Source organism: Mirounga leonina, unplaced genomic scaffold, assembly GCF_011800145.1.
Source record: "Mirounga leonina isolate KUSES-001 unplaced genomic scaffold, KU_Mleo_1.0 Mir_168, whole genome shotgun sequence".
NCBI lineage: Eukaryota > Metazoa > Chordata > Mammalia > Carnivora > Phocidae > Mirounga > Mirounga leonina.
This window is the reverse complement of record NW_023270426.1, coordinates 50471917-50499640: the sequence shown is the minus strand read 5'-3', so window position 1 is coordinate 50499640 and position 27724 is coordinate 50471917. Positions and strand designations below refer to the sequence as shown.

At 37.0% G+C, this 27724-nt stretch overlaps 1 protein-coding gene across 1 annotated transcript in view; it reads left to right on the top strand.

Moving 5' to 3' along the window:
* The window catches only part of HOMER1 (homer scaffold protein 1), a 125982-nt gene that overhangs the window by 25031 nt on the left and 73227 nt on the right, over nucleotides 1–27724 (top strand). The window contains exon 2 of the mRNA XM_035014730.1: nucleotides 22460–22616. Within this exon, the coding sequence (XP_034870621.1) occupies nucleotides 22460–22616 (157 nt within the window). The remainder of the gene's footprint in view (nucleotides 1–22459; nucleotides 22617–27724) is intronic.

Genomic DNA, 27724 nt, shown 5'->3' with positions numbered 1-27724 from the left:
AGGCACCCCTATCGTTCCTTTTATTTATTTTATTGGTTTACTAACTATATCTCTAGGTTCCTTTTTTTAAGTGATACTTTAGAGTTTATAGTATACAGCAGACCATTGAACAACACCAGTTTGAACTGCACAGATTTACTTATATGCAGATTTTTTTCAATTAGTACAGTACTATAATTGTGTTTTTTCTTAAGATTTTTCTTTTTTCTAACTTTATTGTAAGGATACAGTGTATAATACATATAACATACAAAATATGTGTTAATTAACTGTTTATGTTATTGTTAAGGCTTCTGGTCAACAGTAGGCTATTAGTTAACTTTTGGGGAAGTCAAAAGTTATACATTGATTTTTGACCACACAGGAGGTCAGCAGCCCTAACCCCTGTGTTGTCCAAGGGTCAACTGTATAACTTATCACAGACTACCTTGAGGTGATATTGCATTACTTCACATTATAATAAGCACCTTACAGTAGTATAGTATTATTTTCTACCTTTGTACTATTGATACACATTTTACTTCTAATATAAACCCCACAATACATTGTGATTACTTTTTGCTGAACAGTCAGTTGTTTTTTAAAGAGATTTTTAAATTAAGAATAAAATATTATATTTACTCACATATTTACCATTTTTGGTGCTCTGTATTCCTTTGAGTAGATCCAAATATGTAGATGATATCCTTTTCTTCTCCCTGATACTTCTCTTTAATACTATCTCATAGTACAGGTCAACTGATGATGAATTCTTTCAACTTTTGTGTGTCTGAGAAAATCATTTCACCTTTACTTTAAAAAAAAAAATGTTGGGTGCCTGGGTGGCTCAGTTGTTAAGTGTCTGCCTTTGGCTCAGGTCATGATCCCGGGATCTTGGGATCGAGCCCCACATTGGGTTCCCTGCTCGGCAGGAAACCTGCTTCTCCCTCTCCCACTCCCCCTGCTTGTGTTCCTGCTCTCGCTCGCTCTCTCTCTGTCAGATAAATAAATAAAATCTTAAAAAAAAAAAAAATTAAAAAAAAATTTTTTTTGAGATAAAATTCATGTAGCATGAAAGTAACCATTAATCATTTTAAGGTGTATAGCATTTATTACATTCACAATGTTACATAAACATCATATCTGACTAGTTCCAAGACCTTTTCATTTCTGTAAATTCACTTTCATTTTTTTTTTTTTAAGATTTTATTTATTTATTTTTTGAGAGAGAGAGAATGAGAGACAGAGAGCAGGAGAGGGAGGAGGGTCAGAGGGAGAAGCAGACTCCCTGCCGAGCAGGGAGCCCGATGCGGGACTCGATCCCGGGACTCCAGGATCATGACCTGAGCCGAAGGCAGTCGCTTAACCAACTGAGCCACCCAGGCGCCCTTCACTTTCATTTTTGCAGGAATTTTATCTGGGTAGAGAATTTTTGATGAGTTTTTTTTCCTTTCTGTATTTTTAAGATGTTGTTCTGCTGTCTCCTAGCTTGTGTTTTTCCAGTGAGTCTGCTGTCATTCTTATCTTTGTTCCTCTGTATGTAACGTGCCCCACCACTCTGACTGCTTAAGATTTGCTCTTTATCATTGGTTTTAGGCAATTTAATTATAATGTCCCTTGGTATAGGTTTCTTCCTGTTTCTTTGTGCTTCACATATGTTGAGCTTCTTGGGTCTATGGTGTTATACCAAATTTGGAAATTTTTCAACCATAATTTCTTCAAATATTTTTTCCATCCCTCCCATCTTTGAGGACTTCAAGTGCATGTATATTAAGCTAGTTGGAATTGTTTTATAATAATCACATTGATACCCTGTTTTTTCAGTGTTTTTTTTCCCTCTGTGCTTTATTTAGAGTAGTTTCTATTTCTATATCTTCAAATTAACTTTTTTTCCCCTCCTGCAATGCCTAGTTAGCTGTTAATTTCATCTAGTATATTTTTCAGCTCTAGAAAATTGATTTGGGACTTTTATATATCTTCAAGACTCTCCTTAACATGCTTATGCTTTCCTTTGCTTTCTTGAACGTGTGGGCTATAGTTACAATAACTTTTTTTTTTGTCCTTGTCTACTTGTCCTATCATCAATGTCATTTATGTGTCTGTTTCTCTTGATTGACTTTGTACTGATTGTATTTTACTTTTGAGTGTTAGATATTTAGAATTTGAGTGCTGAATATTTTTGTGTTTTTTATTTTTTATTTATTTATTTATTTTTTTAAAGATTTTATCCACTTATTTGACAGAGAAAGACACAGCGAGAGAGGGAACACAAACAGGGAGTGGGAGAGGGAGAAGCAGACCCCCCGCCAAGCAGGGAGCCCGATGCGGGACTCGATCCCGGGACTCCAGGATCATGACCTGAGCCGAAGGCAGTCGCCCAACCAACTGAGCCACCCAGGCGCCCTTTTTTTTTTTTTTTAAAGATTTTATCCACTTACATTTTTGTGTTTTTTAAATGTCCTTATAGAAGGGTCTAATGAAAGAAGTAGGATTTTTTTTCTAATAATTATATGGAGATAATAACTTGTATAGTTACAACGCTTGTCTTAGAGGAAGTGAGGAAATAGTATGAATTTTATTAGCATGACATAACAAAAATCTATAATTTAGGAGATTTTGAGTTGGTTACTGAGTTATTCAGAAGTAAAGAAAAAGGAAATTTAAGTCTGGTTTTCATTACCAGACACCATTCTCTTCTTTGGGAATAGTGAAAAGTCATGGGCTTTGGATTTAGGCTTGCATTTGAATCCCAGAAATAACAGAACTAGCTATGGCCTTTGGCCAATTAGTTAAACTCCCCCACTTGCAATAAGTCTTTTTTTTTTTTTTTAAACTTCTTTTATCTCTTAATGTCCTTTTGAGATGAAATGAGAATATATATACATATATGTATGTATCTATTTATGTACATATAAGGTATTTACACGTGATAGGAATTCAACAAAATATTGGGTTTTTTTCACCTTTGCCCTTCCTTCAACTGTTTCATTTTTGCAACAATGCTACTTCTGGATCACATGTTAATTTGATGTTTAGTAAAATGGGGAGAAAAATAGTCACTACTCAACTATACTTGTTATTCTCAAGCAATTACTCTTAACTCTTCCCATAGCAATAATTTGTTATTCCTGAGCTTTAATTTTTATCAAATTACACTGCAGTTGAAAATACCCAGTTGGTAAACAACTTGCCCCAAAGTGCTTTAATCTATTCAGAATTGCTTCTATTAAGATTTTATGCTGTTTTTTAGGAATTCTTCCCCTCCTGAGTAAACCTGTTATTTGAGAAATATAATCAGAAACTTATTTTTAATAGAGTTTAGAATAAATTAATTCTATAAATGGCGGAGAGTTAATAGATTTAAACTGCGTGAAGATTTGTACTTTAGTCCCTTATCCATGGTTTCGCTTTGAGCGGTTTTAGTTGCCTGCAGTCAACTGCAATCTTGAAGCAGGTGATCCTCCTCCTGATATACCATCAGAAGGGCCGTAATAGCCTCACACTAGGTCACAGCGCCTACGTCATTCCCCTCACTTCGTCTCATCACGCAGGCATTTTATCATCTCAGGTCATCACCAGGCGGGGAGTACAGTATAATAAGATTGTTTTGTGATAGACCACAGCACCTAACATTTATTACAGTATAGTCTATTTTATGATTTGTTATTGTTCTTAGTCTCTTACTGTGCCTAATTTATTTTATTTTTTAGATTTTATTTATTTATTTGACAGAGAGAGAGACACAGCGAGAGAGGGAACACAAGCAGGGGGAGTGGGAGAGGGAGAAGCAGGCTCCCTGCTCGGCGGGAGCCCGATGAGGGGCTCGATCCCAGGACCCTGGGATCATGACCTGAGCCGAAGGCAGACGCTTAACGACTGAGCCACCCAGGCGCCCCATTACTGTGCATAATTTATAAATTAAACTTATAATAGGCACATATAGGGAAAAACACAGAATATTTAGGGTTAGGTACTATCTGTGGTTTCAGGCATCCCCTGAGGGTCTTGAAACCTTTTGCAGATGGGGGCGGGGACTACTGTGTCATCTGTTACTGTGTTAGTTTCCTGTGTCTGCTGTAACAAAACAAAGTTGGTGGCTTACAACAACACACATTTATTTTCTTACAATTCTAGATGTCAGAAGTCCAAAGTCTGTTTTACTGGTAGTGAAATCAAGGTATCAGCAGGGCTGCAGTCCCTCAGAAGGCTCTAAGGGAGAATGGCTTCCTTAACCTTTTCCAGCTCCTAGAGTTACATTCCTTGCATTCACAGTTCATGGCCTCTTTCTTCATCTTCAAAGGCAGCAGTTTACACCTCTTCCAATCTCTTTCTCTTCTCCCTCTGTCCCATAACCTTCTTCAGTAGTTAAATCTCCCTTTGCCACCTTCTTATAAGGACACTTGTGATTAAATTACATTTAGGGTTCACCCAGATAATCTAGAAGAATCTTTCCATCTGAAGAGCCTTAACTTAATCATAGCTGCAATGTTCCTTTTGCAAAATAAAGTAACATTTGCAGATTTTAGGTATTAGGACCTACATATCATTGGGGGCATTATTCAGCCTTCCACACTTTTTTCAAGGGGATATCAACAAATCCATTTTTCAAATGTTAGAGTCCTATATTTTAAAAGCCTGTCAGTTTAATATGTTTTTTTCTGCCTATGTCCACAAGTATTTAGTTGTGGTGATTCACAAGAAAGACTGTCTTAACAGTCACATCACTGGGGTGCCTAGGTGTGGCTCGGTCGGTTGAGCCTCCAACTCTTGGTTTCAGCTCAGGTCATGGGATCTCATGGGCTTCCTACTTAGTGGGCACTGAGTCTGCTTCCCCTTTCTCTCACCCTCTGCTCCTCCCCCCACTCATGTACTCCCTCTCTCTCTCTCTCTCTCTCAATTAAATAATTCTTTTTTTAAAAAAGTCACATCATTTTCAGAGAATTTATAAGTACTTTCTAAAGTAGTTCATACAACCCATTTTACAAAACCTGTTTTTATGAAATTTAGCTTTTCTCACTGTATGTGCAAATTCTGTAATGGCTCAGATAGCTTTTTTAGAAAGTATACACAACTTCCCCACAGTACAATTAGCTAGTGAGTTAAATTTTTCAAACTGAAAGGAGGGGTAGCTGGGTGGCTCCGTTTGTTGGGCATCTGCCTTCTGCTCAGATCATGATCTCAGGGTCCTGGGATCGAGCCCTGCATTGGGCTCCCTGCTCACAGGGAGCCTGCTTCTTCCTCTCCTCCTCCCTCGTGCTCTCTCTTGCTCTCCCTTTCTCTCTTTTGCTCTCTCTTTCTTGCTCTCAAGTAAATAAAATCTTAAAAAAAATTACGAAAACCTAAAGGAAACACTTTCCTGAAAAAACTCCTTTATCTGAGGTAAGCTATTCACTAAAATGCTGGAAGGATTCAATTTTTAGATGTTTTTGCAAAAAAGAAACCAAGAGAGAAAAAACAATGGAGAGAAAGTAGAAAGTATTTTTGCACATGTAAACAAACTAGCTTCTAGTTTGTCAAAATATACATACTCTTCCTGTCATGCAATCCTTTTCAGAAATACCATATGTGATGAAATTTAGCCAGTATCTGAAGCAGTTATGAGATAATTTGGAGTTAATAACTTCTAGTCTCAAAGACCAATGCTGTCACCTCACACAGGCTAACGTTATTATTACATAATGTTGTTTTTGTTATTGTCTTCTGTTACAGAAGTGGAGTCATTCTGTCAAAATACAGATCAAAGAGTTCTATTTCCTTGCAGAAGGAAAGCTCAAGAACTGTGATAATTGGCATGACTAAAAATAAGTTACTGGAGGGACGTCTGGGTGGCTCAGTCAGTTAAGCATCTGCCTTCAGCTCAGGTCATGATCCCAGGGTCCTGGGATCCAGCCCCACGTCGGGCTCCCTGCTGGGCAGGAAGCCCACTTCTCCCTCTCCCACTCCCCCTGCTCGTGTTCCTGCTCTCACTATCTCTCTCTCTGTCAAATAAATAAAGAAAATCTTAAAAAAAAATAATAATAAGTTACTGGATTCTTCTAAACCACACTGTAATGCCAGTGAAGTGTTAGAGTTCAGACTGCTTTCAAAACACAAGTAACACGCAGGTGATACCAGTGCACATGCATACATCCCATGAAAACGCTTAAGTACTCCTAACAGCGCTTAGCATGCATAGTCACCATAGTTGTGTCGCATGCTATCCCACTTCCGTCAACAAAATCATAGGGAAGGGCCAGGCACACGTTTGGTTACAGCATGAGCGCAGGTCGGCCTGACAGAAGAATTCTTTTCCCATCCACGGAGTCGGTATAGGTTAAAGTTGGGCGCTCTAGAGCTAAATTACAATTGTGTGCCAGCATTACCATGTGTCATCTTAGCACATTACCCTCCATATACCTTAGGTTCCTCATCTTCAAGAGCGGGATAATAGTGTCTACCTCATAAAGGCTGAGAGGATTTAGTAGCACAGGGATACTGGTTATAACCGTGTCTGACTGTGTGGTAAGCCTTCAGAAATGTTAGTTATGAACAAAGAATTGACCACATACCCATTTATAAGTTTAGGCTTTTGCTTTCAGGTTTAAGAATGACATACCTGAATTTCTCAGGTTGAATCACCCAATCTGCGGCTTTCCTCCTTTGGCATAAAGGATGATAGTGTTAATTTGTGTGCTCATTAATTTATACAAGAGAAATTGTTGAGATTTCACATCATACCAATTGCAAAAGGTTAAAAACTGAATTTTTTTTGTCATTGACTTTTTAAAGTTCAAAAGCTAGTATTGAAGCTGTTCAGTTTTTATGATATTAAATCTGTAAGCTCTTAGTTTCTACAGACTTTCCAGTAATTTGGAAAATCAAGAAGATGTTAAAGCAGGATAGTTGAAAATACAGTGTTGAAAAGAAGCAGATGAATAGATACAGCAGATACCTGAGATAACATCATTACTGGGTGGAAAACAGAACATGGCTGAGTTTGTTGGCAAATGATTGAGAAGTGTGTTGCATTGTAGTCTTGTTTGGATATCACAGCAAGCAGACTTTTTCCCTAGCATGGACATAGGAGATACTGAGTAACATGGGGATTCAGTAGGAGTTTCTTTTATCAATCTGTTAAAAGATTCAAGGAAGAACTTTTTTTTTTTTTTAAGATTTTATTTATTTATTTGAGAGAGAGTGAGAGAGAGAGAGAGAGAACATGAGCTGGAGGGAGAGGGGGAGAGAAGCCGAAGCAGACTCTGCACTGAGTGCAGAGATGGATGCGGGGCTTGAACCTATGACTGCGAGACCATGACCTGAGCTGAAACCAAGAGTTGGCTGCTTAACCAACTGAGCCACCCAGATACCCCTCAAGGAAGAACTCTAAATCTTAATTTAGGGGCGCCTGGGTCGCTCAGTTGGTTAAGCGACTGCCTTTGGCTCAGGTCATGATCCTGGGGTCCCAGGATCGAGTTCCGCATCGGGCTCCCTGCTCAGCAGGGAGTCTGCTGCTCCCTCTGACCCTACCCCCTCTCATGCTCTCTCTCTATCTCATTCTCTCTCAAATAAATAAATAAAATCTTTTAAAAAAATAAAAAATCTTAATTCAGTGGAGGCTTTCTTCGAGGGAGTTAAGATAAGGAGAAATTTGCCTTCTGACTATATTACAGGTGGGGGAGGGTGTTAGAGAATTTGGAATAGTTAACAGGTTTCTTAAGCAAATGCTTTTGATATTTCTGCGAAAGTACCTTAATAATAGAAAAGAGTGAATGAGTGAGGATACTAGGGATAGGAAGGTGTCTATTTTGTGTTATGACTTAGCTTATAAGTTCATATGAAGTTTTATCCCTTTCCATAGTCTAGCCATTTTTATTTCTGATATGATTTTTATTATCATGATGTAAAATGTTGTAGGAGACATGCTGTGCTCATGTTTCTGTTTGTAGTACTCTTGTTAATACCACACTTCTCCCTTGAGAAGTAAGGCTAACTTGTTTTTCTCAAATGTCTCAAAAAAGCATTCAATTGAGACTCCAGAGTTCTTTCTCACATGATGAGAGGCTGTATTTGACTGGAAAAGATTTAAGACTAGGTATTACTACTTTGTCCGCACTCCAGAGTATGGCTTTTATAGAAGAACTGAAGAGAACACTGGTTCCTAGGTGTTCACCAAATAGTTGGATGAGGCAGCCTTAATTAGGGTCTTGATATTAGCCACTTAAATATTGCAAAATGTCTGCCAAACACGAAGGCTTCAGTAGAATTGGTACTTTTTCTGTTTATCAGTTGGTTCAGCTAATATTTGTATTTAGTTAGACGATCATGATCTTCTGTGCTGTGTTAGCCAGAAGAACCAATTAGGAAACTTTGCCAGCTTGAAATGAGTGGCTTTCTTTGAGATGCTATCTTATGTGATTTCGTAGGACAAGCTTCCTGGTTCACAAAGTGACACAGGTAGTATATATGTTACTTGTTGTGTAAGATAATCCTAGGTATCGTTACACATCATAAGCGAATTTTGAGCAGACCTAGTTGATGGAAAAATTTGCATCAGTGGGGATTTGTGGCTGATTTGTAGGAAGTATCCTATGGGCAAGAGTATTCCCAAATCTGTATTTGCTGGATGAATCCATTATCCATAGGGCTAGAATATTTTTAACTGTCATTTACTTTTTAAAAAAATTTGAGGCCTGTATTTTGTAAAGTGTGCAAATGTACAGTTCACTGAATGTTAACGTATATATTTATCTGTGTAATCACTAAGATAACGTTCTACTAGTTATGTTTTTTAAAGCAAGCAGATATATTGCATTATAATTGTTTGCTTAAATTTCCTTTCTTATTACAAAATAGCACGTTTACATATTGAAAAATTGAGATAAAAAGTTACTTATATGTCCCACCACGAAGAACTCTGTATGTCTTGATATATATTCATTCATTCATTCACTCATTCGTTATGTGCCTAACGTGTGCCAGGTATTTGAGTTGCTGGGGACACAGCAATAATTTAATAAGACATAATTCTTGGGGCGCCTGGGTGGCTCAGTAGTTAAGCGTCTGCCTTTGGCTCAGGTCATGATCCCAGGGTCCTGGGATCGAGCCCCACATCGGGCTCCCTGCTCAGCAGGAAGCCTGCTTCTCCCTCTCCCACTCCCCCTGCTTGTGTTCCCTCTCTTGCTGTGTCTCTGTCAAATAAATAAATAAAATCTTAAAAAAAAAAAAGACATAATTCTTGCCCTTGAGGAGATAACATTTTTGCTATAGGAGAGGAACAGTAAATAAACACCAGGGGGAAAAATAAAAGAAGGGGATTGGGGAATCCTGGAAAAGGGGAGGAAGGAGCTGCACTTTTACAGAGAGCAATCAGATGGCCTCACTGAGAATGTAACATTTGAGCAAACAGCTGGAAGAGGCAAAGGAAAATGCTAGACAGATCTGAGGAAATGATAGAGTACTTCTTCAGGCAAAGGCCTGTGGTAGGCAGTGCTGAGCATGTTTGAGAAACACCAGGAAGGCCAGTGTGGCTGGAGTAAAAGACACCAAGTGGCAAATGCGTTGGGAGGGGCAGGGGCCACATCCTGTAGGGGTTCTTCCTCCTGGCTACACAGGAGAATCCCCTTGGAGGCTGGGTAAACGTTTTCTCACACAGCCAGAGTTGAGAAACACTGGTAGAAGGCCTTTAGACCATTTTAAGGACTTTGGTTTTTACCTTGAGTGAGATGGGAAACCATTGGAGGGTTTTGAGGAATGACCCACCTTATTTACATTTTATTATTTTAAAATATTATGAAAATACAACTTTCTTGAACCATCATCCCACCTACTTCAGTAGCCATCTACTTTTTTTTTTTTTTTAAGATTTTATTTATTTATTTGACAGAGAGAGAGAGAGGGCACAAGCAGGTGAAGCTGTAGGCAGAGAGAGAAGCAGACTCCCCGCTAAGCAGGGAGCCCGACGCGGAGCTCGATCCCAGGACCCTGTGACCATGACCCGAGCCGAAAGCAGACGCTTAACTGACTGAGCCACCCAGGCGCCCCAAGTAGCCATCTACTTTTTGCTTTACTTGCTTTACCCTCACCCCTCTCACCCTTTTTTTTTTGCCCCAGAGTATTTTAATGCTAGCTTGGGTTTTTAGAATGATAACTCTGATTTCTGTGTTGAGAGAAGGAGAGGTGGAACAAAGGCTGACTATAAGTATATCCTCCATGTTTTTTTTCTATATATTCTTAAACAAAAATTAAATTGTAGTGTATTTAGTATTTTATAAATTATTTTCATTGACTGTATTGGACATCTTATGTCACTGAACATTCTACTACTAGCTTTTCTTAATGGCTATATAGGATTCCATTATATGGCTGTACCATAATTTATGGTCTTACATTATTGAACATTTTAATTTACAACCTTTGGTTACCATAGACTATGTGGTGGTACAGCCCTCTAGCTAAACCTCTGCATATTATAACCCATAATTTTTTCCTTGAGGTAAATTCCTAGAATGGAATTGCTGTGTCAAAGGATATGCACAAAAATTTAAAGGCTTTTGATATGCATTGTCAAAGTGTTTTTCAGATACCTTTACTAATTTATACTCCCACCAGCTGCTTCTGCAAGTGTCAGGTTTTCTTAAACTCTCACTAACATTGAAATCTTTCATTTAAAAGAAAGGTCTCCTGTTTTGACAGGTGAAAAAATAACTCATGGTTTTAATTTGCAGTTCTTTGATTTCTAGTGAGGTTGAATTTTATTTCCATTTGCATTTAAAAAAATGCTTATTCGTATCATTTGCCAGTTGTATGACATTGGGTGAGTCACTTAGGACCTATGTTTTTGTACTATGAAATGGGTATTGTGTGCCTGCTTCACAGTTTTCATGAACGTTAAATAAAAGCATTTTGTATGCCCAGGTTTTTAAACTGTTTGACTATGATCCACAGTAAAAAAACAAACACCTTTCATTGCAACAAGCATAGGTAAATATGTAGCCAAAAGTTTCATGGATGATACATATACTGTTGTCAAGTGATACTTGACATTCTCATTCTTTTTTTTTGCCCATTGTTGGGGCACCTGGGTGGCTCAGTCAGTTAAGCTCAGTTCAGGTCATGAGCCCAGAGTCCTGGAACTGAGCCCAGAGGCTGGCTCCCTGCTCAGCTGGGAGCCTGCTTCTCACTCTCCACTCTGCCACTCCCCCTGCTTGTGCTCTCTCGCTCTCTCTCTCAAATAAACTAAATCTTAAAAAATAAATAAAAAATAAAATACCCATTGTTAACTATTAAATTGATCATGACACTCTGGGTTGTGATGCAGTGTTTAAAAAACACTGCTGTAAATTGTAGAGTACTGTATCTTGTTAGGTGCTCTTCTACCTACAGTAATTACCTCTGCCAAATACCTTGGAAGTCAGTCTGCCCTTTATCTCTTCTAAAATTTGCTTTCAAAAAGGCTAAATAGGAGAAAGACCACAAACCTAGCTTGTTGTATTTCTATATCAAGTTTTTCATCAGTGAAAAATACTAAACTCATTCACAGTCAGAAAAATGTATTTGTTTGGGCTTCTATAATGCCATAATGACTGAATTATTAACTCTACTTTTTTGAAATAGATCTAATGCAGTTGAACAAAAACAAACACTATATCACTATAGGGATTGTATTTGTAAAACCCCAAATTGGGACACAGCATCTGACAAAAACTTTTTTCTATAATTTTTGTTACCTGAAAATCTTGACAAAAGTGGGAAACATGAATCACATTTAGTTATATTTAATATAGCCCTTTTTCAGTAGAACAAATAAGTGTATGAAAGCTGGATAGTCCTGAGAAACTGAGAATGTGTGGCATCCATACATAAAATGCCAGATGCTATTCACTGGGAGACTTCTAGCTAACCTATGTGAGGACCACTCAGAAAGGAATTAGCCAGATGTAATTATTAGCTGTGACTAGAGAAAACTCCCATTAGATTGGGGTGATTCTTTCAAGTCTGAGGAATGTTGGGATAGAAACTGCATAGAGAAACAGAGTGCGTATTGGGTGGTGGTGTTTACTATTTGAAAAACACCGAGGAGTTTAAACTATTCAACAATAAAACCATGTTGTTACTTTTGACTTCTAGTTTAACATTAAATGTTTTTTTTAAATTTTTTTTTGATGCGAAGCCAGGAAAACTTTAAAAGACTCTAAGTTAAAAGTTTGACTAATGAGCATTTACTACTCCTCTACTCACCCCTCCACAAAGGAAAAATTTTGAGGAATGCCAGAAACAATTTGGCATATAAAAATTAAAACTGAATTCAAATCCAAAGAACTATAATTTACCTTTGAAAAAGAGCAGAATATATATGCTGTTTCTATACTATATTGATTTTCAAACATTAAATGTCATCAGATTTAGAAAAATAAGCAACTCTGCTTTTCTGCACTTCAGTGGGTGTTGACTTTAATTAAGTTTATATATGTGGTTAGAATTATGAGCTTTCCCCCTGCATATGGTGTAAGTGCTGAATTTTGGATTCTGGTCTCTTCACTCTCTGAGGCTAAAATTAGGTTTTAAACAAGCTCAGGAATAAGTATAGAAATCTATAGGGCTCAAATGGGCCAGAAATATATGAAGAACTCCTCAGCTTCACTAGTAATCAGGGTTGTGCAGATTAAAGCAACAATGAAATGCCATTTCTTGCCCATCAAGTTGGCACAAATTAAAGCTGTTATTTGAACATTATCAAGTGTTGGGAGGAAATAATCTAAGACTATTAGAATATAAATTGGTACATGTGCTGTGAAGAGCAATTTGGAAATATGGTATGGTGCATACCCTCTGACCTGGAATTCTAGTGTATCTTCTTCTTCTTCTTTTTTTTTTTTTTAAGATTTTATTTATTTTATTTGAGACAGAATGAGAGACAGAGAGCATGAGAGGGAGGAGGGTCAGAGGGAGAAGCAGACTCCCTGCCGAGCAGGGAGCCCGATGCGGGACTCGATTCTGGGACTCCAGGATCATGACCTGAGCCGAAGGCAGTCGCTCAACCAACTGAGCCACCCAGGCACCCCTCTAGTGTATCTTCTTGCATGTGTGCACAAATAAACACACAGGGGCATTCTTTGTAATAGTATAAAAATTAGAACCTATATGTCTATCAGTAAGGAAATGGCTACATAAAATAGTCTGTTTATTTTCCACTTGAAAGACAGTGTGAATATCATGTGTAATTTTAAAATTACTCTTAAAAGTTTTAAAAAGGTAAAATCAATTTTAATACAGTTTGGCACAATATACCCCAAATATTATCTTTTTAACATGTGGTTAATATAAAAATAATTGTGCTGGGGTGCCTGGATGGCTCAGTCAGTTAAGCATCTGCCTTCGGCTCAGGTCATGATCTCGGGGTCCTGGATTGGAGTCCTGAGTCAGGCTCTCTGCTTAGCGGGAAGTCTGCTTCTCTCACTCACTCTCCCTCTGTACTCTGTCTCTCAAATAAATAAAATATTAAAAAAAAAAAATCATTGCGCTATTTTATATTCTTTTTTCATACTAAGTCTTTGAAATTCCTTATGTATTTTGCACTTAGAGCACATCTCCGTTTGGATGCTAAAGTTTTTATTAGAAATATTTGATCTGAATTTAAATTTCATTAAAAGTGCAGTTGAAATAATAGATTCACATACCCAAGTTGTTCCATACATGCTTAAATGTGTTTACATAACTGACTTGGATATCAATCTAAACTAACTCACTGTTTCAGTTGCATTAGCCATATTTCAAATAATAGGTAGTTATGTGACTAGTAGCTACCATATGGGATAGCGTAGCTCTAATTATAGCATAAACTTTAGCATAGCAGTTAAAATGAATGATCTATATTATATGTATAAAACATGGCTGATTATTCAAATTTCACAGTGTCACTAAAAATTCTAGAGAAATGGTGTGAGGTTTTATTGTTTGTTTTGAGCAATTTAAAATATTCACAATAATACAGGGACTAATGTAATATTCATGCAACCACTATTCAAATGTAACAGACGTTAACATTTTGCCACAGTACCTTCAAATCTTTCTCTTCAATCCTGGATTTATTTTTTAGAATATCTACTTCAGATACTATATGGCTTGAGCATCCACTTGTTTAGTTCGTAGTAGGTGTACAGGAAAAAGAGTACCTAAGAGTAATATTGTTCCGGGGCGCCTGGGTGGCTCAATCGGTTAAGTGTTTGCCTTCGGCTCAGGTCATGATCCCAGGGTCCTGGGATCGAGCCCCACGTCGGGCTCCCTGCTCCGCGGGAAACCTGCTTCTCCCTCTCCCACTCCCCCTGCTTGTGTTCCCTCTCTCGCTGTCTCTCTCCCTGTCAAATAAATAAATAAATAAAATCTTACCAAAAAAAGTAATTATAGTTCCTTGAGATATTAATTGGTATTAGAACTTAAATAGTCTTGTAACGTTTAATGCATTTGTAAAGTTTTGAGGAATTGGATGTCTACTAGAAAATTATTTTAGATTTTTAGGAATGCACCACCTATTTTAACAAGAATTAAATTCTCAATAAGAGGCTGTTTTCCTTAGATTTTCCTAGTGTATATTTTCAGTTTTTACAATTTAGCTTTATTTAGTGGAAATAATCTGGGAAGAGAAGAATGTTTAAAGTCTATAGAATTGAAAATACAATACTAACTTTAAATGTAATGAGTTGTCAGGAATACCTCTTGATATATTTTTAAACATCCAGTATTTTATCTGAAATGGATAGGGCTTAAAATAGGAAAAGGGGCAGAGATGATGTCACTTGGCAGTTATTTAATAAATAGCAAGTCAGGTTCTTTGAGCACTGAAGGGTGTTGCCAAAATATATACATTGAGTGGGTTTGCTTGCTCTTTACTATGAATTTTGTCCTATCTCTTGGTGTTTTAAATGTAGCTCCTGTAGTTAAGTGCCCAAGGTAAAGAAGTACTGTAGTCTCTTTTAATAATAGTGCTGTGGCCTAATGAAAGGACTAAGATTGATAAAAACCACTCTTAAAATGAGGGATGGTATATAAACAGTCTTGTTACTGTTTATAGTTTATAATTTAATAATCTTAAATTCCAAATGGAAATGGAATTTCCAAATGGAAAATTTGATTGTTTTCTTCAGATATGTCAATTAAATCAAATATTTGATGTCATGAAAGTTTCTGGTGCTAAATTGTTGTGATGCAAACAACAATTTTCTAAAAAAAAATCTTTCATATGAATAGCTGTTTAACCAGTTAAAAGACTAAGAAACTCAAATTTTAAAAATCATACAATTTAAAAGATTATACAATTCTAAAAAATTCTTGCAGAAAAGATTTTTGTAGTTGGTGTCATATTTTGATACCTGGATTATAGCAGTGTCACTTTACAATTTGGGGTTTGCTAAATAGTAACAATTGAAGTTTTAAAAAAAACGGGTGCCTGCTGTGGTTTTGGTTCATCACTAGATGGAGTTCTTGTAGTACAACTATGTGTTGGGCAGCCGTTAGTAGAATAATCTCTGCTTCCCTCAAAGTAAGCACGCATTTTTTTAAAAAGATAACATTCTACACATCTACACAGTCAGCTGTTAAATACATAACATGGCAATAAAAATACATAGTTGGTAGTATGTAGTTATAATCTTTGAGCAGCCTCAAAACAGCTATTTTAGTCAATAAGATTTTTCTTAGGTGGGTATGTGGGGAGAGGGAATTCAACCAGTTCCCCGATAATCCAGAGGAATTACAATTTATAGTATTAACCTGTACTGGATAATTCTGTTGAGGAAATTCAGGTGCTTGAGTTCAGGCTTGTCTGAAGACATTCTGTGCCACCCCCACTGGCCTTGAAAGTAAGTTCTTCACCTATTACATCTGAAGTTCAGTGATCATTGGTTCTCTCTTCACTCCCTGTCTTATCCTTTCCCATGTCCTTTAGGCCTTAAGTACTATCCAGCTTCTCAAATTCCAAAAACTAAGCTGACAGAATGTTTTTTATCTTACCTTTTGTGTGTTTACGTCTAGTGAAGGAGAGTATTTTCTTGGATTTCTGCTTCTCCTTTCTCTTTATTCCTCTTTATGAATAATAGGAATACCTTCATATTGTGTACTGTTTAGTCGGTTCCAAGTTATTAAAATTTGTCTCTTACTCTGTGGTTCTTTGGCAGTCTTCACAAGCGGCCCCTGAAAAAGTCTTTCCTCGATGTTACTTTTGATGTGCATGTAGTTTCCTCCACAGTGCCACTTAGAGTCTTTTTGGTACCTATGCAAGGTTAAAAAATTAAGTAATACTTAAAGGTTTATATAGACAAGTACTAATTGCCTATCTCATTCTGTTACATTTTATTGGGGGGCACTTTCTTGTAGGGTTTATTTTATGTAAACCTCTTTCTTCAATTATCATTTGTGTAATTTTTAAAATGAATACTGCCTGGAACAATTAGGAAACTTGTTTTATCCCATAAGAAGTCTGGAGGCTGAGTCATTGATTCAGTGACACAATCAAGGAAGCAGATTCTTTGTCTTTCCATCTGCTATTCTTAGCAAACAATGTCGGCTTTGTTCTCAGGTTAGCTGCCTCACAGTAAGATGACTCCTTCAGGTCTAGTGTCACCGCATACCTCCCTTCTTATGTGTGAATCTCTTTGTGTGCATACCCAGATGCTTCCCAGCAAACCTTCCCTGGTTATCTCATTGACCTGTAGTGCTTCAGAGGTCCATTCCTAAGCTGACTTCTGGAAAGAAGAGTGGGTTGCCTTTATCATCCTAGTAAAGTTTATAGTCATGTGGAGGAGAGTTAGAGCACCAGAACAAATCCAGAATTTGTAAGGGGGGAGTGCTGAAGAATAGTTGGTGGATAGTCAGCCAACAATGTTTATAACAGTGTCAGACTCAGTGGAAGGTGTCATTTACCTTGTTTCTTAAATTTCTACCATGCTACTTTTTTTTTAAATTAATTAGAAAGTCAGGATATTATTTGAAACCATAACCTTCTTTATAATCCCTTTGCTACAATGTTTAATTGTACTTACATCTATGAAAAAGAATATTTTCATAGATGTAAGCTAAACATTAAAAGAAGACTAAGGAGGGGCACCTGGGTGGCTCAATTGGTTAAGCATCCGACTCATCTCAGCTCAGGTCTTGATCTCAGGGTCATGAGTTCAAACCCTGCGCTGGGCTCCAGGCTGTGTGTGGAGCCTTAAAAAAAAAACAAAACAAAAAACTAAAGAATGTATAATTTCTTTTTCTTCCCTTTAGCTTGGTTGTTAATATTGGATCCATACCTTTGCACTTCCTTGGAACATAAATTTATCGCATAATTGCATAATGTTTGCAAAAATACAGATTTCAGTAATAAAAAAATAAAATAAAAAACATTATCATTGAGTTTTTCTAATCGAATCTATCCAGATGACAAATGTTAACTTTTTCCCTTTTTTTCTGGATCTAGAGCTTATATATATCTTTGGCAAATAGTCTTGCTGTTTTGCTTCAGTTTTCATGATTCTTGTTTCTTCCTTATTACAGAGATGCCTAAGTTAAATATAGTAATTCTTTGTCAATTCTAATGAGTTTGAGTGAACCTTGTTTTTAAAACAAAATTTTGATTTTACTACGTTTTTCACATGTCATCCTATACTTTTCATTGTCCTAGTTTTTCACATCCATATTAAGTTTTGGAGTTGATTACTGCATATAGTACTTTTACTAAGTTTTAGCCCACGATGAAAAACTTTAGAATTAATCTTATACTGGCTTCTTGGAATTATTTTATAAGCCAACTGGAAAATTGGCTAAAATCTTATAATAGGTCATTTGAACCACTCATTGTCCTGATTATTGATGTAAGAAATGACAAAGTAGATGATTCTCTAGGATTAAAGTGTATGTGTCTGTGTACACATATGCGGTGTATCTATTTAGTTTTGTTTCTTTAAGCTAGTTTAAAGCATTAACTGCCAAAACCTATTTGCTTTGAACATTGATTTTTAGATTAATCCCTTAGAAGAGTTTACTTTGAATGCCATTAACAAACACCTATTTAAGAAATAATACTGTGGTCATTACTAAAAAGGCTTCAGTTTTTGTATTGGATCTTTGATGTATATTTTCTAGTGACAATTAATAATGTCAGTAAAAATGGCAGAATATCCAGACCATTGTGGTTATAAACATAAGTCCTATGAGATGTTAATGTGTTACGTGGAAAAGAATTCTGGGATCAGATCATTTTGCCACATGTTGGGTTATTCAGGCTTAAATGGGTTTCTTTACTGCAGGACTTCTTAGGATCTTTAATATACTAAGGTATATTATAAGTGCTTCAGGATGGGATGTAACAGTGTTTGCAGAACTTATTTAAAAATGGAACATTTATTTCTAGGACTGTTCCATAGAATATACTTTAGGAAATAATGGTATTTGATGCAGTTAGTATTTGTGTGAACTGCCATGAAGAAAGTAGTGTGTATAACCTTTATTGATGAGTGCCATCCAGTTTATTTGAAAAAGTATTAACTTTAACAGTTGGACTCTTGGGACAGTAAGTTTCAAATGCTTTACAGATCCTCTTAAGAAATAAGAGCTTGAAGATTTCAGGTATAGTTTTTCTACTGCTGCTTCTACAGCTTTTCTCTAAAATGAAATTTATCCACATGCTTAGTGTTGTTGGAATGTATCTTAAACAGACTAGTGATAAGATCTCTTGATGACTCCCCCAACTTTTTACTCCAGACTGGTTTTCTCTACTGCGTTCCAAACTAATATTTTTAAGTTCCTATCCTGACAGTTTTAGATGCAAACCCTTATACGCATCGAACTGTTCAAAACTGAGCTCATCCTCTCCCATTTCCTCCTCCCCCAATCCCAGACTTTACTTTCTGTTTTCCATCCTGGCTAGTGGCACTATTGACATTTTGGCCTGGACAATTCTTTCTTGTAGGGGACTGTTCTGTGCATCGTAGATGTTTAGCAACATCCCTGGCTTCTACCCACTAGATGCCAATAGCAATCTCCTTCAGTTGTGACAACCAAAAATGTCTCCAGACGTTGTGAAATGTCCTACAGAGGACAAATCACCCCCATTTGAAAAACACTGCCCTACAGCCTATGTATTACTTAATCTTACTGATTCTGTTTTCTAAATTTACCTTTAATCCCTCCTCACGTCTTTATCCCACTCCCTACCTCCATTCCTCTTTGTTTCTAATACTTGGGTTTCTTTCATAAGGGTCTGATTAGCTGTCCTATATTCGATCTTGTTTCCGTCCCATCCACCTGCTTCAGTACTGCCAAATTTATTTTTCTAAAATGCAAAACTGTTCTCTATTTGCAATCTCTGGGTAGTTTCTGGAGGGGACCCTCATGAACTGGCTTCTCTCTTTAGCCTCATTCTTCAAAGGCACTCATACTCACTATACACCCCAGTGTACTGTGCCTTCTTCCCACCATACTGTACTTTGTTTCAAACTCTTACCTAGACATCAGTTTCTCCATGGTAGCTCCCACTTATTTTCAGAGAAGGTATGATGGTGAAAAGCATTTTATTTTTTTTTTGACATTTGTCTTCCCTCATCAAATTGAACTCTTCAGGGGCAGGGACCATCTCTCTGTTTTTGGCATGTAGTAGATATTCAATAGAAGTCTGAACCATTGATTAGTATGCCTTGATAGATGTGGTAACTTCCTCATTACTTCTAGGAATCCTGTTCCCTGTGTCAGCAGTGACATTATTTTCCTAATCTTTTTCATCTAGACTTTGATAGGCTTTTGACCACAGAAATCTGGGACTATAATTTTAAGAAATCACCTATTCAGGACAGGATTGAAGAAAAGCAGTGTACTTAGTTGACAGATTCACAAGACACACATGTAAAACATCTAGTTTAAAGATTTTTATTCAGAGGGAATTGAATGGTGTGGATTAATTGTGCAGATTAATATAATTGTTTGAATTAAAATGTGAAAGTATTAGACTCACAACATTGGATTTCTATTGATAAGGATTTGTTAAAAGGCTTGTGAAAAGCAGTATCATTGTCTTAACTATTTTAGTTTTTCTTAAGATTTTATTTATCTGAGATAGAGAGCAAGCGTGAGTGCAAGAGTACGCGCATGAGCGAGGGGGGGCGGGTGCAGAGGAAGAGAAAGAAGCAGGCTCTCCACTGAGCAGAGAGCCCGATGTGGGGCTCATGACCTGAGCTGAAGGCAGGTGCTTAACCAACTAAGCCACCCAGGCGCTCCTTAACTGTTTTAGTTTTTTATAAAATACATATATTGCAATATCCTGCACTATTTAGAAATTTATTCCCTGTCAAATGGGGGGGAAAGTTGTTAGTAAAGACTAGAGTTCCTACTTCCCTTCCTTCCATGCCTTAATAAATACAGTTTTGTGTGATTGGGTTTTCCTGTGAATACAGTCAGGCTGACCAACTACACTTACACCTAGAACTTTAATTAAAAGGTGAAGAAGAGAAAACTTGAGGTTTGCAGGGCTTTTGGAAGATAACCCAGATGTAGCATCAGCCTCATTGAAAAACTGAAGGATTGAAGGTGGGGAAACAAGGAATGAATAAGACCTAGTCCCGATTCAGAAGAATTCTTCATCCCGGCACAAAGCCTTGCCAGATTATTAATAATTATTTATTGGATGAATCTATATATAATGTGAGTTAAGCCAGAAATGATGGCTTTCTGCTTCAGTTTTTAGGGAATGGTATAAAATATATCAGATCCTTCAAAAGAGATTCATTTAATAAGAAAAGTTGTAATGGAGGTTTCCAGAAATAAAGCTGGGAAGAGGCAGGTTACTTATAGGAAAGGTTCCTCCCTTTCATACCTGCTCTCTAAGGGTGGAAGCAGATCATAGGCATATGTGACATCCAGCCCATTATTAACCTGAAGAGTCATGTTGCCAAGGACCCAGATTTGCCTTGCCTGTTTTTCAGTTTCTCCCTTTTCTATATTCTCCTTTCTTTAAATTTAAATTTTTAAACATTAAATACTGGTTAAAATTCTCTTTAGGCCTTAAGCAGCTTTAGGAAAGAAAGATGTTGTGTAATTGAAAGAAATGAGCTTTATTTGGGCTCAAAACAAAAAAAGGCAGGTAAAGGCTTTTCTAGAAGAACTCAGAACTTGGAAAATTTTGCATTATAATGCTTCTGTTGCATACAGATCATTGCATGCTTGTTTTCCACACTGTAAAATAAACTAATGATATTTTGAATATACATTTTTTAATAGCTTTGGTTCTTAAAATTATTTTTGGGCGCTTGGGTGGCTCAGTCGGTTAAGCATCTGCCTTCGGCTCAGATCATGATCCTAGGGTCCTGGGATTGAATCCCACATCGGGCTCCTTGCTCTGCAGGGAGCCTGCTTGCTTCTCCCTCTCCTCCCCACTTGTGCTCTCTCTCACTATCTCTGTCTCTCTCTCTCAAATAAAATCTAAAAAAAAAATTATTTTTAAAATCTGTATATCTTTAAGGCCTTACTTAATCTCAATAAAAGATATTGTGGCTGTGAGCTACTTTGTTTTCCATATACCTTTTAATAAAGTAGAGATTATATTGAATGTAAACTTTTTCAGTAAGTTATTTACATGTTACCAGAATAATGTTTTAAATGGGTAAAAATTTTTAACCTAGTGAGGGTCTAATATAAGATTCTTGTATTTTAATAGGATATAGTCCATTCTCATTATTTGCAGTAGTTGTGTTCTATAAAGGCACCACGAGCACTGAATTGTCAAATATTGAATGATTGCTCCCAGGGGATACACAGAGTTCGGTTCCTACAAGCCTCTGGTCATATTTTCATCAGTCAGTACATAACCTTGTTTTATGTGTGTTTGTATTTAATGACACCTTATTTAATATGTATTATTGATTCGTTACCTTTGAACTCATGGCCAACAGCACTATAATTCATGCCTGAGCAAAGCTTACATAACGTATTCTCTCCATACGACAAATCAGTCTTTTTGCATCTAGGAACAGATAGCACTTCAGCACAGTGTTTGGAAGCTCGTTTTAAACAGAGAAAGCACCAACGAAAAGCACAGTAATGTGAAACACATGGTGCTAAATAGATCACAAAAAAAGATCACTTGTTTACAGTATGAGAGCTGAAACAGGAGGGCAAAGTGTTTCCTTGATCAACCTCAGATGGAAACATACATGTCAGGTGATTCACATCTTTCCAATTTCAAAAGACTAAGAAGGTACTTCAAGTACTGATTTTGAAGTTACAAATACATTTTAGTGAGTGGGAAGATTTGCAAATACAGAATCTACAAATAATGAGGATGGACTGTTATTGTTTTAAAGAAGCTTATGATTGAGTACTTAGAATATTCCAGATTTAAAACAATATTTCTCTTATTTGGGGGCATGTGGGAGTTTTGGGTTAAGTGGAATGATCCTCACAGTTTTCATGTTCTGTTGTCCAATGGAATAAAATTGTCTGCTCTCAATCTGTCATTTTATTTTTTGCCCTGTAGGGAACAACCCATCTTCAGCACTCGAGCTCATGTCTTCCAGATTGACCCAAACACAAAGAAGAACTGGGTACCCACCAGCAAGCACGCAGTTACTGTGTCTTATTTCTATGACAGCACAAGAAATGTGTACAGGATAATCAGTTTAGATGGCTCAAAGGTAAGTTACATTTACTTTAAATAATCTTTCTGTTTTATGCAGTAGAGCATTTTCTGTTTTATTTGGGGGATTTTTGTCTTTATTAAAATACAGTATTTCCTTTTGAGTTTTAAAAACTTAACTTTAAAAAACCAAAATTGATCATTCTTAGGGTGCCAGCATATTTTGTGTACTAAGTTGGATTGACCACCTTATTTATATTGAGTTAACATCCCAAAATATTCTACAAATTTTAAGTTAGTTTATTTGATAAATATTCATTGCATATCTATTACATGTCGGGCACTATGTGAGGTGCTGTGAATATAGTGGTAAACAGAATAGACACAGTTTCTACTCTTGGAGCATGAAATCTAGTAAGGAAATAGAATTCTTTCCAGATACACTTCTGTAGATTAGTAGGCAATTCACAATCCCTAAATGGTATGAAGTCTGGTCAGTGTCACCATTAAAGCTGACATCCCTTACTCTGAAGAGAAGTACGTGGACAAGACCTAAGTTTTTATTTTTAGGAGAGGCAAGACGGTATTATGTTCAAGAGCACAGGCCACCTGGGTTCATAGCTCCGCTCTCCCATCTACTGGGTGTTTGATTTGGGGCAAATTACTTCTCTGAGCCTCATATTCTCACCTCATTAGGGATGTTAGCAAGGATTAAGTGAGTTAATATCTGCAGAGCACTTTGCTCAGTGTCTTGTACTTAGTATGCCTTTCAAAGAGGAGAAATTCCATTTTTTAATCAATGAATTTTGAACAGCAGAGAGAGATACAGAAATACCAGACCTTGGATTCTGGATAAAATGTGTATAGAAAGATGAGGGCTCCATTCTTCTCCTTCCAGCTTTTTTGAAGCCATGAGGCCTTTCAAAAGCTCCCAGAAATTGTAGCAGTTCGGCGTAAGGGCTTTTTTTTGTTTTTTTGGTTTTTTGGTTTTTTTTAAGGCTCCTCGCTGAGCAGGGAGCCCGATGCGGGACTCGATCCCGGGACTCCAGGATCATGACCTGAGCCGAAGGCAGTCGCTTAACCAACTGAGCCACGGCGTAAGGGTTAAGAGCACAGACTGTAGACACAGACTGTCTGGTTTGAATTTTTGCTCTACTGCTGACTAGCCATGTGACCTAGAACAAGATACTTAATGTCTTCACACCTCAATTTTCTCATCTGTAAAAAGGAACTAATAAAAATACCTACATCATTACACCACAGGATTGTTGTGAAGATTAAATAAATTAATTTAGGCAAAAGCACTTAACGGGTGTATAGTAATCAGTATGCAAACACTGATTGTTTTTGTTATTATTAATATTTTTAGGCTGTTGGTTATGTATTGTCTAGTAGTTTTGGGGAACAAAAGATAATTTAATGTTCAACTTTGAGTTTGTTTTTTCATGAGCTCACTCATTATCTCCTTAACTAGATTACAGAACTCCAGGGGCTGTTAGCACCTTATCTTGTCCTTAAGTGACTAATGTGTATTTATTAGAATAATTGATTCTCGGGGTACCTGGGCGGCTCAGTCGGTTGAGTGGCAGGCTCTTGATTTTGGCTCAGGTCAAGATCTCATGGGTCCTGGGATTGAGTCGAGCATCGTCGGGTTCCCTGCTCCATGGGGGAGTGTGAGGATTCTCTCCCTCTGCCCCTCACCCCGCTTTCTCTTTCTCGGTCTCTCTCAAATCTTAAAAAAAAAAAAAAAAATAGATTCTCTTTCATTTTTACTTGGAGGATTTAAGGACTTGAGAAATAGTAATAGTTAATTTCTATAAAACTTTTTTTTAAGATTATTTATTTGAGAGAGAGAAAGAGCATGAGGGGGTGGGCAGAGGCAGAGGGAGAGAGAGAAGCAGACTCCCCCCTGAGCAGGGATCCCAACGCCAAGGTCGATCCCAGGACCCTGAGATCATGACTTGAGCTGAAGGCAGACGCTTAACCGACTGCACCCAGGTACCTCTACAAAACTTCTTTAATGAAGAATAATTTTGTCATATTTTGTAACTGTTAGTGAAATCACCAGATTTTAATTGTTACGATCTCAGACACTAGAATATTTCTTTCTTTCTTTTCCCTGACTAGAACTTTCAGTTCTCTACAATCTGCGTTTCCCTCTTGGCCCAAACCACAGAAAAGACATCGTTTTATTTGATGGGAGAGTTAAATGGAATAAAGTTCAACTGTCCCATGTGATTAAATAACTCTCATGTGTTCTTCGTTCTCGAGCAATAGGAACTATTGCTGCTGGCATTTCCATTTTTGAATATACTTTGCAGCTTGTAATCATTAGACTCTTAAATAACTCTTGTGAACGAGTTTTTGTTTTGCTTAACAAAATCTACCATCTGTAGCTGTTATACTCTCTAGTTACTTTTTAAAAACTGCTGCCGGTAGCTACTGCAGTTCCCTGCTGGAGTAGTTGTTTTTTGGTAAGCAGTAGTGGTTTACTTGTGGCTAAATGAGTGTTTTTCTGCCCCCCACCCCCACTTCTGTTTCTGCACTGCATGATGAGGTGGAAAGCCCTTAGGTGCCCCTGATTAGAAAATGTCCGTTTGTTCTCATTTAATGCCCTTACTGTGCATATGAAGTTTGCTTACAGGTTTTCTAATCAAGCTGCAGAGACATCAGCAAGGCTGAGGGCCAGAATAAGGGCCCTCTATGAACTGTAATGACACAGCATTTTTACCTCTTTTCCTTGAAAGGACAGGAACTCTGGGATTGAGAGACAAATTTATTTTAAAGAACTAAGATTTTTCTTCTAAGTGGATTCATATTCAAATAGTTCAAAGCATTCAAGTCAAAGAATTCTAATGAATAATTTTTTTTTTTTTTAGATTTTATTTATTTATTTGAGACAGAGAGAATGAGAGAGAGCAAGCACATGAGAGGGGGGAGGGTCAGAGGGAGAAGCAGACTCCCCACCGAGCAGGGAGCCCGATGCGGGACTCGATCCAGGGACTCCAGGATCATGACCTGAGCCGAAGGCAGTCGCTTAACCGACTGAGCCACCCAGGCGCCCCCTAATGAATAATTTTTTTGAAGTGTGGAATCATCTATCGTTTTAAAGTTTTTCTTCGGTGATTAAAGAATCTCCATACAAGTAATCCCAGGACAGGTGGAGGCAAGGAAAGGTTCAAAATGGGAGTGAAAATGGAACTCTTAAACTTAAAAGCATAAAGAAGTTCACTTGACATAGCTAAAACTGAAGGTCTGTGGTGAACAGCAGATGGGTCAGGATGCCTGTAAAACCTCTTGCTACCTCACATATTGAGAGTTACTGGGATCACATGTAAAATGCCCTTCTGTCCTTGAAAACACTCCGATTCCAGCTCAAAAGCATCCTCTTCAGGGAACAGCTGAGGACCATCACATCTAACATAGGACCTGCCAGTTCTGGCCTTCGAGGCTCTCAGACTCTATCACATGCTGGTAGGGGCTTCACAGCACTTACCACTCTGAAATTAAATTAGTCAGCTATTTATTTCTTTGTTCATTGACCAACTCTTCTTGCTTTAGAATGTAATCCACAGTTACATTGCCTCTCATTGTTACATTTCAAGTCTCTAAATTGTGCTTGGCATTTAATAGGTACTCAGTTAAAAAAGCTGACAAAAAGCTAACCAAATGATTCCATAACCAAATTCCTTACCTTTTGTTACTCCATTCCTTACCATTTGTTAATATATTCTTTTCCATTTAGTTTTTCATTTCATGACAACCTGCAAGTTAGAGCACTTGTTAACCACATTTCACATAATCCTAAAATCACATGCTAGGAAAAGGAGCTTTTGAACTGAAGGGAAAGTAGGTATGAGTATATAAATTTTGTCAGAGGTAAAAATGCTTAATCAAGAATAAGTGTTCTCATAGAACAACAGCTAATACATCTGTTGTTTGAGACAGAAAGCAAGGGACCACTCTTTCTTTTACTGTCTTCTTTAGTAGGACAAGTGTCCTACATTTATTATTGCAACTTCATCAATATGTGCATAGCTCATAAATATTTATATTCATACTGTTCCCATGGTCAGTAGCTTTAGCTTTGTTTTGAAAATGCTTGATTTTCAGTCCACATTTAGTAGTTCACCAAATGACTGCTTAAGAATTTGGTAATATTTTTTTTTATTATTATTACTGGAATCACTTTGTAATCTCAAGTTTGGAGAGCATTAAACTACTTAACTAAGACTGATTCTATACTTTTGCAGTACTGGCAAAGGGAATGTACTTTAGCTAGTATGTTGTAATAATAGTTGGAATTTATTATAGGGATCACCAAAATTAATATTTAACAACACACTAAAATACTAGTTTTCTAAGAAACTATGTGTTCAACAGAAATGATAGTGATTCTCTGTATCATGAATTTATACCACTTTATGAAAAAAGAAGTAAAGTATATATTTAGGGGTTTGTTTTTCCCTTGAGTAAAGGAAAAAGTACTAAATGATTGAAAGTCTTTTCTGTATCATAATATATTTAAGTAAGTCAGCTTTAAGAAAACTCTTGATTATGGATTTTAGAAAATTAGCATACAAATAGAAAATTCGTTCTGTTGATGTATTCATTTTTGAAAGATTGTTTGGAGGGTAGGGCCTTACTTTTAAAGAAACAACTATTAAAGCCTACTTGCTTCCAGGAAGTATTACTCAAAATTAATAGATACTGATCCTGTATGTTCAAAGGAAAGAAACTGGCCACACTAAAAACTCTTTAAGATTTTTTGCATTATTGGAAAACTTATTTTGATTGTAAAGTGTTGAAATTTTTGTTAGAGTACCTTTATATTTATAGTTCTTTTAGTTACCATATTTCTACACTGTCACTTAAAATGTTAAAAACTATTTCTAGGGCGCCTGGGTAGCTCAGTCTGTTAAGCATCTGCCTTCAGCTCAGGTCATAACCCCAGGGTCCTGGGATGGAGTCCTGCATCCGGTTCCCTGATTGGCTGGCGGGGAATCTGCTTCTCCTTCTCTCTGACCCCCCATTCTCTCTCTCTCTCTCGCAAAATAAATATATAAATTTAAAAAGATTTATTTATTTAAAAATAACTATTTCTATAGCTATCGTGTGACTCATTAGAAATCCTAAGTTCTGGGGCGCCTGGGTGGCTCAGATGGT